General features: G+C 48.7%; 2 protein-coding genes across 4 annotated transcripts; one reads left to right on the forward strand and one right to left on the reverse strand.

Moving 5' to 3' along the window:
* The first annotated feature begins 12 nt into the window (after positions 1-12).
* TAX1BP3 (Tax1 binding protein 3) lies at positions 13-3,941 on the forward strand. The gene is made up of 4 exons (XM_063402753.1): positions 13-126; positions 1,638-1,757; positions 2,044-2,121; positions 2,344-3,941. The coding sequence occupies exons 1-4, from the start codon at positions 88-90 to the stop codon at positions 2,479-2,481; spliced, it is 375 nt and encodes a 124-aa protein (XP_063258823.1). The 5' UTR covers positions 13-87; the 3' UTR covers positions 2,482-3,941.
* Positions 3,942-4,205: 264 nt separating this feature from the next.
* CTNS (cystinosin, lysosomal cystine transporter) lies at positions 4,206-11,106 on the reverse strand. Of its 3 annotated transcripts, none has more exons than XM_063402750.1 (11): positions 10,969-11,106; positions 10,468-10,541; positions 9,599-9,677; positions 8,978-9,062; positions 8,784-8,887; positions 7,785-7,916; positions 6,957-7,056; positions 6,743-6,862; positions 5,616-5,786; positions 5,254-5,371; positions 4,206-4,902 (listed from the first exon to the last, which is right to left on the reverse strand). In XM_063402750.1, the coding sequence occupies exons 2-11, from the start codon at positions 10,529-10,531 to the stop codon at positions 4,772-4,774; spliced, it is 1,104 nt and encodes a 367-aa protein (XP_063258820.1). In that variant the 5' UTR covers positions 10,532-10,541; positions 10,969-11,106; the 3' UTR covers positions 4,206-4,771. The 3 variants fall into 3 exon arrangements, with proteins under 3 accessions (XP_063258820.1, XP_063258821.1, XP_063258822.1); XM_063402751.1 differs by lacking the exon at positions 10,969-11,106 and adding an exon at positions 10,739-10,950; XM_063402752.1 differs by lacking the exon at positions 9,599-9,677 and having other exon boundaries at positions 10,676-11,086.
* Positions 11,107-11,413: the final 307 nt, after the last annotated feature.

The following is an 11,413-nucleotide window of genomic DNA, read 5'->3' on the forward strand; positions in this document are numbered from 1 at the left end:
CGGGGCCGGATTGGCTGGCGGGGAGCGGGGGGGCGGGGCCGGGCGAGGCGCTTTTGTTCGGGCGGCGGCGGCGGCGGCGGGGCGGATATGGCGTTCGTACCGGGACAGCCGGTCACCGCCGTGGTGGTGAGCGGGGACGGGACGGGACAGGGCAGGACGAAACGGGGGCTGCAGAGCGGGACGGGGGTGGCGGGGCCATGTCATTCGTACCGGGCCAGCCGCTCACCGTCGTGGTGGTGAGCGGGGACGGGACAGGACGGGGATGGCAGGGCCATGTCGTTCGTACCGGGCCAGGCGGTGCCCGCTGTTCGGGGGATGCCGTGCCGGGCGCTGCTGGCCGGGACGGAGAGGGGGGTGCCGGTGGTGCCCGGGAGCGCGTTGTCAGCCGGCGGAGGAGCTGGCGGGGGCGGAGGCGCCGCCCGGGGCGGCTCCGGTCCGCGGGTAGTGAGGAAGGAGCGGGCGAAGGGTGAGGGACGGGGATGGGGACACAGGTGACGGTGCCCGGCAGCGCCCTGCGGGCTGTCGGAGGGCGGAGGCCCCCGGACAGCCCCGGTCCGCGGGCGAAGGGCGCGGCCGCTCGGTCCGCAGCGCCGCCGGCCCCGGTCGCCGCCCCGGCGGCCGCTCCCCGCCGCGGGGCTGTCAGATTCTCCGTCCGCGATACCGGCTGGGAGAACAGAGGGGAAACTCCGCCGGGCGGAGGGACCGAGCCCTGGCCGGGGCTGCTCGGGCGTTGCTTGAGAAAAGAGGGAGCGAACCCCGCCGAGACGCGCGTTCTCCCGGTACCGGGACCTTGCCGAGCTCGGTGCGGTGCCGCCTCTGCCACGGCAGGGGCAGGATAAGCACCTGCTGGTCTGGGTGGGGTTTAGGAAGCAGAGCTTTTCAAGGGAGATAACGGCTTCAATCGACACGCAGTGCAAGTGAGGGATTCTGTGCTTTCCTCTGGCTGGAATCGTAGCTGGGGTTGTGCCTGGGTGTGTGGCCCCAGCTGGAGGACACGGATGCTGTGCCCAGGGAGTTTGGAATTTAGTGGGGAAATTCAGGGTCTGTGAGAGGAGAATCACAGAATGGTTTAGGTTGGAAGGCACCCATGAAGGTCATCTCATCCACCCTGTGCAATGAGCAGGAACATCTTCCATTAGAGAGGGTTGAAGCACCTTTTGAGAGGTTATTGTGTCAGTTAAGACCGTGGGTTTTCACCCTGGCTCAGGAATTGCACCAGCTGGCATTTCTACAATGCTGACATAATGCACAAAGCTGGTCAAATGCCTTTGTGCATGGGGCACGTTCCAAAAGTTATCCTGAAAAAGAACCCTCCTAATAATAGGTTGTTATTTCTGCTGATAGGACTAGCAGGAACATAAGGCATGTGGATAACCAGCAAGATGAGGCTGGTCATGAGTGACTGCTGGTTATCAAGGCATGAGTCATGTTTAAAGAGCCCTGCTCTGGTTTTAGTGTTGTTCCCTTCCATTCCCAGGCAGGCAGGAAAGCTGTGAGTAATGGAGGTGCTGGGCTGTGTTGTGGGATCTCTGTGAAAGACAGTCAAACTGGATCTGAAGTGTCTGTGTCTGAAATGCACTGAAATTTCTTCCACTGCTGTCACAATACTCAGCTATTTGATCTCTTTCTCTTTCCAGCAAAGGATTGAAATACATAAGCTTCGTCAAGGTGAAAATTTGATTCTGGGATTCAGCATTGGGGGTGGCATTGATCAGGACCCTACTCAGAATCCTTTCTCTGAAGACAAGACTGACAAGGTCAGATAATCTTTTCCTGTAGCAACTCCCTCTCCCAAAGGCTGAGATACCCAAATCATCATCTGCCCTCTGCCCTCTACCACAGCTACTCTGTTGCCCCATTCTCACTTGCAGGCTGAGGTTATTCAGGTGACTTCCCCACTTTTTCTATTTTCCAACATTGCACAAGCCTGCTTTTAACTAAAATCTCATAATATACTGCAGAGTTTTTTAGTGTTGTCAGTCAAATGGCCCTTGAGTACTGAATCCTCCCATATTTAGTAGATGAACACCTTTTTTTTCCCAGGGTATCTATGTAACAAGGGTGACAGAGGGAGGCCCAGCAGAAGTTGCAGGACTCCAGATTGGAGATAAGATCATGCAGGTAAGCACCAAGATAAGACAGTACTGATGTAATACCAGCTGCACAGTGCAGAGAAGCATCTACTGGGGAAAAGAATCTTCTGGGTACTTCCCAGGACAGTTTGTAGGGCTTATAAATAAACTGAGCTGTGGCATAACCACATCCACTGTGTGGATCTGATAGAACAGTTACAGGACACCTGTCAGTCCCTGCACCTGCCTCATTTTTGGGTTTTTTTCCCAGGTGAATGGCTGGGATATGACAATGGTGACCCATGACCAGGCCAGGAAGAGGCTGACCAAAAGGAATGAGGAGGTGGTACGGCTGCTGGTGACCAGGCAGTCCCTGCAGAGGGCTGTGCAGCAATCCATGATGTCCTAATCCATCATCCAGCCGGGGACGGGGTGGGGAGGGAGATGTACAGACTGGTATCAAAGAAAGAAGCAAATATTAGACTGGAACAGGTTGTGTGGAAGGAGTGCATGTTCCTACCTGTGGTAAACACTACTTTTTTATTTTAACTTCTTCTGGTGTAACTGGCAGTAGTAAACAATACTCCCCTCAGCAGAGCGCTTCTCTAAAGTCTGCCCTGCAGGTACATGGCGAGACTTGTGTAGTCATGGCTTTCAGGACAGGACAGACCCAAGTTATCTAAGAGCAACTGGAAAAGCCTTAACTTGGACAGGATTCTTCTGTAGCACAAAAGCCTCCTGGTTTAGGAGGAGATGTGGTTTCTGCTGTGGGAGACCAGAGGGTTTGCTGTGCCTAAGCTTTTAGAAAGGAGCTGTCCTGTTCCCCCCTCTGCTATCAAATTCAAATTTTGAATGAATTTGAATGAAGCCAGAGTTCAGAGCTGCACAGTGCTGTGGGGAGGAGCACTGTACTAATCCTTCACTGTGTGCAAGATAGAGAGTTTAGGGCATTACAGTTTCCTGCAAAGATTCCCTGGACAAAGCAGCCTCTTCAGGCAAGAAACAACTGAGTAACACACAAGTGTTAGATCAATGCCTGCGAAGTACACTACAGCTTCATGGACACTACAGTTCAACCTCACTGACAGAGGTAAAACCTGAATTTTCTTTGTTCCTAATTGGTACCATCAGATTAATTGAGTTTAATTTAAAGGAATATGGAGCAGGAAACAAAACAATGTTTCTGAACTTATCAGAAATGCTGCTCGTAGCTGTAGAATTTTCAATTCTTCATTCCACTTCTATCAGACTTGAAATGGGAGGGGTTTAGGTTTGTCTTTTAGAAGACTGTGCTTAAATCAGTGATTTATTGGATGGAAGAGATGAACATGCCAGTAATTTGCAGAAGTGCCTCTTGACCAAATTTAAACTTTTAGTAGGATATTAAGTGGTTTAAATCAACTTGCCACAGGACTGAAGATTCTTGCTGCAACCCTAAGCCCATGATCTAGCATCCTGTGGTTTGTTAGCCAGCCAGCTTTACAATTATCCAAAACCTGGAGTTTTTAATCCTCCTTCAGTTGATCTATACATATCTATAGTTTCCTTAAGCAGCCTTGAGGTAAGCTGTTGTAAATAGAGCACGAGGAGGTGGCAGACTAATTTATTCAGTACCTTACTGCTGTGCCATGTACGTTGTGATTGATGCATCTCAGACTGTTCTGTGCACACCAGCAGATGCCTACTTACCAATTTTATATCTCTGGAATTACTACAATCCTGCTTTGGAATTTTGTAACTTAAGAATTCAGTAGTAAATTTTAAGTCTTTCAAGTCGGAGTTATTTTTGTTACTATAAAGATACACTGCTATTTGTACTGCTTTTTTCACTTGATTTTGCACACAATAAAACAAAGTTGGTTTTCCTGAGCTGTTTCTCCTTACATTTAAGAGTGCCATATCACTTGGGTGCCTGCAGCTGAGACCTTTTTTAGCTCAAGAGTAGATTGTGGAATTACTGAGGTCAGTAAGGTCTGGTTTCACTGATGGGGAACTGTCAAACCTCACCTGGGATCTAGTTTTCCTTAGGTTACACCTAAAAAGACATTAGATTTTAAGCATTCAACTATAAATGCATAGATTCTCTTCTAACTACTTGTCTTTGAAAGAGCTTTCAGTGAAATAAGAATACAGTTTCTGTTTGCTAGGATTTTTTTTAATAAAGAGTTCAATTTGTAATATTTGTGCATTTGTTACCAACCTCATTATTGTGATGCACCACTGTGGCCAGCCTGAGTGGTGGTGGACTGTGAGCTGTCTGGGAAAGATCAGCAGCACCACTTGGATCCACAGACAGTCTCCAGTCATTATTTAAAAATATTAAGTAGTTGCTTAAACGTTATCTCAGATTTTTGGAAGACAGAGCTCTGCTCTTTGTGCTTCACCTCCAATCGGAAAGACATCATTTGGTCTTTCTCTTCCCTGTGGTTGGTGAAAGAAGAGTCATGTGTTGCTTGGACAGCTCCCATGAGCTGTGTGTGCAGCTTCCACAGGCACGAGTGTCCCATGTGCAGCTGAGAGCTTGTTGTCCTTAAGGCATCTGGCAGTCCTTGGCAAGGCAAGTTTGTGTTCCCAGAGAGGATCAAATCACAGAGATCAGCATCAGGATTTCTGGTAACTGGCAGCAAGAATCTTGAAAGCCCTCAGACAGGGAAGGGACAAGTTCAGTTTGAAGTCTGAGTCTTCACAAGTGACGTTTGTTATTCACAAGGTTCATACCCTCGTCTCCTGTACAGGCAGTAGTGCTGGGTCATGAAAACAATATCAAAGATGATGGAGAAAACACCCAGGCCAAATTTGGTTGGATCTCCAAAGATTAACCTCCACTCATCTGTCAAACACAAAATTAGGGTTAAGTCTGACTCCTCAAGGGTAGCCTTGTCTTAAGACACTTCAGAGAAGTTCATGTCTATTACCTGGACTGCTCAGATGCACCCAAGACTGACTGCAGTGCATATATTATGCAAAGCTAATTAATAACTGTTCCTGTGGTTTCTTCAGGACGCTACTTCATTTTATATCTTGAGGGAATATGAACAGATTCTTTATCCCTCCTATAAGAACATCTTCCCACAACACAGCACAAACATTCTTCTGAGATAATCTACTGGTTTATATCTACTTTGTAGTGGGACCTCCCACCCCATTAAGACAGGCTCCAGCACCTCAGTTCCAGGCTTACCATTGTTGTATGACTGCAAAAACATCTGGAGAAGGCTGAAGCTTCCACCAGTGAAGTCCAGTAACACATTTCCAATACTCCATCCCTCAGTACTCTTCCGACGGAAATTCATGTAGGCCTGGCAGTGTGACAAGGAGTCAGTCAGTGCCAGGCACAGGCAGTTGGGATTGACTTTCAAGCAGCTTTCAGTATAATTCTACTGGTTTGTCACTATTAACAAGTAATTATTGGTGGTTTAGTCTCTTCAGACTTTCAAGAGCACACACAGCAGGCTTAGGGTGTTGACATCTTGTCAACATTACCACTCAGTGCAAGGGAAGTAGAATTGAACTCTGAATCCAAGCACAATAATTCAGATTTACCTGTGGGAAGTATTTTATCAGTGTGACTGCTAACTTAATGTAGGAGAAGCAGAACAAGAACTGCAGCCATGTCATCTCCTCAGCTGCAGCCAGGAACAGCGTTGTGAAGGTGAAGATCCACGCAAGTGCCAGGAGTCCAACAACAACTTTGGATACTTTCTGACCTGCTCTCTGAAACAGAAACACAGATGCATTTTGGCTGGGTCACACATCCCCAGACACAGAGATGCAGTTTGCTCAGGACCCTGCAACATTACAGTCCAAACCTGTTTTACCAGTCAGGCTGGTACCACAGGAGAACTTTAAAATTAGGCAAGTACTACAGCAACCAGCAGGAGGTTTGCAAGAGCTGATGAGCAATGTTCATATCAATCTTTTAAAACACTGCTGTCCCTGAGCAAGGGAGAACAGTATTCTTGAGTATTTATGGTGCACAATCTGTAACAAATCTCCAAAATTCAATCCAATGAGATCAAGAGTTCCTGTATGTGCAAAAGGCTGATAATACCATTATGGTAAAAGATCTATGGTTGCTTTCTAATTCTTCAGTAGAAAACTCTGCAGTACTTTTAGAGGCTTTTACAATGAAAATTAAACAAAAAAAACCTGACTGGAACAATCAGTGGGATTAAGTAAGAACCACTTGACTGTAACAATCAGTCTCATGTGAAAAGGTGTGAATTATGAAAAGGCCTTTACACCTGTTTTAGGAAAGAAGTTGAAAAAAACCTGTGTTTGAATTGCAGGGAGTATCCAAAGTCCTATCATAGCTTGAAGAAAACTCCAAGGAAACAGCAAAGCATTTGTGCTGTGAAGAGCTGTAATCTACGTACTGGCTAGAAATCTGTTTGGGAACTCTATGAACTTGGCTGTTTGCCTCAGTTATTTTGAGTCCCTAAGGAGTTTACTCATAAGCTCGGAACATCCATGAAGCTGAAGTAGATAAGGTTAGTGGAGGTGCTGCTAGCTCAGGAAAGCTGAAGGCAGCTGGACTGTGCAGTCTGGCTCCTGGAAAGGCCGGTGGAAGTGCAGGGAATTGGGGATTTTGGAGCCCAAAAGGAGCGGGGAGGTGCCCGGCAGAGGGAGCTCTGGCAGAGCCCGCAGGTGAGCCCAGCACCCAGACCCACCTCGTAGAGGCAGCACTGGATGATGGTGAGGAGAGTCAGGGCTACTGCGTGGAGACTGAAGAAAACATCATTGATGGCCACAGGGTTCACCCCGCTGGGATAACTGACCAGGAATTCCTCCTGAAGGTAGGAGAAAGCAAAACCAGCCACGTGCCTTAACTCCCCTCTGCACATACCCACCCCCCTGAATGTGTTAAGAGAGAATCTTGCTCACCTTAATCAAGGGAATCCAGAAGAGCCCAATATTAAACACACTGTATGCTATAAAGCCAGTAAGGTTTAATGCTATAAAGTCAAAGCTTAGTCCAACAACACTAGAGAAGGGAAAAAAACCAAAAAGAAATATGCATTAGAGTTACAGACAGTTCCAGGGACAAATTGACCCTGAAATGTACTGATTTATTGGCAGTTTCTGGTGTAAGCAAAAGCTTCAGGCATTGTGACCACACACTGCTGTGAGTTTATCAGGAAGCTGGGTGAAACAACAGAGCTCTCATGGATCAATCTGTGTCTCTGCTCTTTAACTGCACCCCTCCACGAGTTCAGCCTGTCTGATAAAGCCCTTCCAGCCTGAACCCCAAAGCACAAGTGCATCATTGCCAGATCAAACAGTTTCATTTTCAAATATGATAATGTTCCTACTTCGAGTCACTTAGCTCAAGTGAGCTAAGCCTAAGCTCAGGGGAGCTGGCCTAATGATGACACTACAAGGAGGTGTCTGAGAAACAGCTCTCAAGGCTGGTAATCTCTGCAAGTGATCATCACAGCTGGCTCAGCCAGATGATTTACAACACGGCACCAAAAGGAATGGGGAAGTCTCCTCTGTCACAAATTGATATTGGATGCCAAATCTTAGGATCAGGTGTTTGTAGGATGCACTTGGTGTCCCTATAACCTGCATATATAAAAGCTCCCTGGGGCTGGAATTATTCAGACCCTCCCTTTGACTTTTTTCCCATCTTTCCATGGATAGTTCCCAATTGCCAAGATATGAACATGATTTGCAGAAGTGTTTTAGTGACTTACAAACACATCTCTTTACCTTTTCCGTCGCCAGTTCTCAAAGAGTTGAGGATAAAAAGAGATGGACCAGGCGACGAAATAGATCCAGCCAATCACCTCATCAGCATATCTCACTATGATGCTGTGAATCACGTGAAATTGAATCCTAGGCCTGATGGTTAATGCAAAAAAGAATCAGTTCAGTCATGCTTTTTTCAGGAGATTTTATCTTTTTCTGCTCTGAGAGAGGAAATACAGTCCAGGTGTTGAGACAAGACAATAAAGATGGGTTCAGCTGAGTTGCTCTCCTGTTCATTTGTGATCTTGTTAAGTTTGGGACACCTCCCACTCCTGAGTGTTTCCTTTCCATCCTTTTACCATGGGAATGTTCCCAAAGATCACCCTATGCCTGTGGCTTGCCCTCTCTGAGCACAGGGTCTGTTAGGCAAGAGCAGAGCTGCACTCCCCATGCTCATGATCGTGCTGCCTTGTGAGCGTTCCACGTGCTCACCTCTGCCTTTGCCTCGAGTCTCAAAAGCAGAAGCAAAACAAGGAAGTAAAACAGGAGTATGCTGTTGCTCAGTAACATCTGGGCCACCAGCAAATACAACTCAGCTTTCTCCATCTGGCTAGGCTTTTCCTAGGAGGGAGAACTGGCATCTGTGAGCAGAGGGCTCCTCTGACTGAAGCACCCCAGAACAAATCCTGCACAGTAAGAACAGTATCCCACTGGACACTGACAGCCAAATCCTTCCCAGATCAGGAAAGCTGACATGTAATCTTCATAGTGTTGGGAGGCACTATTAAAACCAGAGTAAGGAGCCATGAGAACTCAGTCAGCTTGTAATTAAATCTAAGACAGCACTCTGCTTCTGTGCCCTCTGTTTATCTGAATACCTGGGGATTTGCTGCAGGGTTACCACATCTTCTTAACTGCATCCCACCCACGTCCCATTTAACTCCCAGGAGCAGTTAACCTGAAAGTTCCCAACTTCCAGGAAGCTAGAGGATAGTAAGTAGAACAAAAACGGTTTCTCACCCAGTTAAGTTGGAATTATTAGCATAAAGGTAAACTGTTACTTGTCCCACATCATCTGCTTTCACTTGGAAGTCTGCTTTAGTGTGACCTGCAGGGAACTGTACCTGCAAGGCAGAGGAGAGGGAAGAAGGAAGAGTTGCACCATAACAGCAGGAGCTGTTTGCATAAGGTTACAAGTCTGTTCTGTCACCTACCTCATCAGGAAGTTCAACAATGGTGCTGTGCTTTGAGGAGTGTGTAATGTTAAGAGTTATCACCAGTGTCTCATTTAGTGGAGCCCTGAGAAGGCAGAAAAAACAAGTTAAGCTGGTGCCTGAGTTCAGAGGTTGCTGCAGGGGAGCATCTGCTCAATCCTCTCAGATCTGAGCAGCCCACACACATCAGAACCTGTCTCACACTCAGAGGAACCAGCATGAAAGTGTGTGAGTATTGCACTGGTTCTTTTATCTGATTCCATGATGGTTGTATGGCCACACTGTACCTCCCTCTTCTCCACACAAATGACAAAATCACCAAAGGATCCTATCCTGTCCTGGTGCTCATTATCCTTTGCTGAAATAAGGCACATGTACTTGGGGTGGTGAAGGACAGAAATGACAGCAGAAAGACAAAACAAAACAAATAAAACCTTTCCAAGTGACAAAGTCCTGCACAGGTTTCCTAAAGAACTCCACTGAGCATTTGTCCAGGATGTGACCCTTATAGAAAATGCAAGTTTTTCTTAAGCATCAATTCTTAGAAAGGGAGGAACTGTACATTCACTTATGGAGGACAGCCCGTGTTCCAAAGGGAAAGTAAAGCAATCATGATTTTACCTCAGAGAAATAGTGACGTTTGTTGAACTTCCACTTTCTAAAGAAACCACTTCAGGGACTGACAACACAATGGCTCCATCTGTGGGGGGAGAAACACCCACACAAATCTCAATTACTATGTACAGCTCCTTCAGAAGAATAACTTACTTTTTTTTTTTTTGTATTATAGACATTTTACCCATTGGCCCCTGCAGTATCAGATCAATCAGATAAGTACACATGATAAAAAGCAAAGGGGGAGTACAGCTTATTTCAAGGCAACCAAGCGACTTAAAAAGAGAAGTAAATAACTGTCACTTGAACATGTCACAAGGAAGTAATTTAAATGCTTGAAGTGCAACAAAAGTTCATGCCAAGGGAAGGTTAAAGGGTGCTGCAAACCCACCCTGGTTCTTGATGTGATCCTGGTGATCTAGGAGTCATAAACGCCCCAAATTTAATATAAAAATGTTTATTGGACCACAAATTCAAACCAAGTACCCAGATGTCCAAGAGAATATACATTTACAGAAACAGAGAGAGATTCAGGTTGCACAGGTCGGCTTGGACACTTTTTTTTTTCTGTTGCCATCTAATTCACAGAGTTTGTACGAAGTTATGTGCAGAGGAGCTCCCCAGTTCATCACTGACTGCATCCCAGGCACTATTTATTCTGCAGAAGGGATTTTGGAGCATAAGGTGCACAACCAGTGCCTCAGTACAGTGTAGGAGCACAAGAAGTGGAGGTAATGTGTGAGAGAAGAGCTGAGGGGAAGCGTGGCACTGGTATCCCTGGAGAGTCGTAATGGGATAACTAAAGAGCTGCCCTTTTCCATCTCTTAACTGGTCTGGAGCCCTGTGAGCCCAAGCTGGGCTGACTAAACACTCACCGCCAGGCCTCAGGAGCGCCAGCGAGAGGCTCAGCAGAGCGGGGAGCAGGTATCGCGTCCTCATGGTGGAAAAGCTGCAGAAAAAGCAAGGAGAAGCTTTCCTCAGCACCCACACGGCCACACAGCCCATCCCCTCCGCTGGAAGCCGCGGCAAACAGCTCCCTCCGCAGCACCACGGCCCCCAGCCCGCCCGAGGGATCCTCAGCGCCCCTCGGAGGGCTCCGACCTCCCCGCCCCGCTGCCTGCCCAGCCGCCCTGGGCACATCTTTACCTCAGCGCTGCTCCCGCGACGGACCCGCCCCACCCCAACGCGCGGGACTACAAATCTCGGCAGCCCCCGCGCCCCCGCCAGACCCTCGCCGCTGGCGGCGCGCAGCGGTGCACTCTGGGACTTGTAGTCCTGCCGCCTTCCCCTCAGGAGCCCCGGTGGAGCGGGGTACACGGCGCTTTGGAATGCGCCGCTGCCGAGGCGGTGGTCCCGGGGAGCGGGCGGGAACCCACCTCCTTCAGCTCCCGACGCCGTCCCGGTTCTTCCCTTTTCAGCTCTCACGTGAGGCGATCTCCCGTGGACTCCCCGCCCAGCGCCCACCGCGCCGCTGCGGCCGCCCCTGGGGGCCATCTTGGGTGTGGCGGAGCGGGTCCGTGAGGGGGCAGAGCTGTGCGCGGAGGGACAGGGCGGGCTCGGCGCCGCGGTGGTTTGGTTTTGATAAAAAGTGTGGTTTAAGTCTGCGTGGGTTAGCTGGGGAAGGGGCGGTTTGTCACTGTCACAGTGGAGGGCTGGTGGCCGGGCAGCGCTGAGGGCAGGGAGGCACCTTTAGCCTGAGGGCGAAGTCCAGGTCGCGCTCCTGCCCGGTCCTTCGGAGCCCGCGGTGCGGCACCGGGAGCCGTGCGGGGCTCGGGCGGCACCGGGAGCCGTGCGGGGCTCGGGCGGCACCGGCAGCCGTGC

The sequence above is a fragment of the Prinia subflava genome, chromosome 8 (assembly GCF_021018805.1).
Source record: "Prinia subflava isolate CZ2003 ecotype Zambia chromosome 8, Cam_Psub_1.2, whole genome shotgun sequence".
Classification (NCBI taxonomy): domain Eukaryota; kingdom Metazoa; phylum Chordata; class Aves; order Passeriformes; family Cisticolidae; genus Prinia; species Prinia subflava.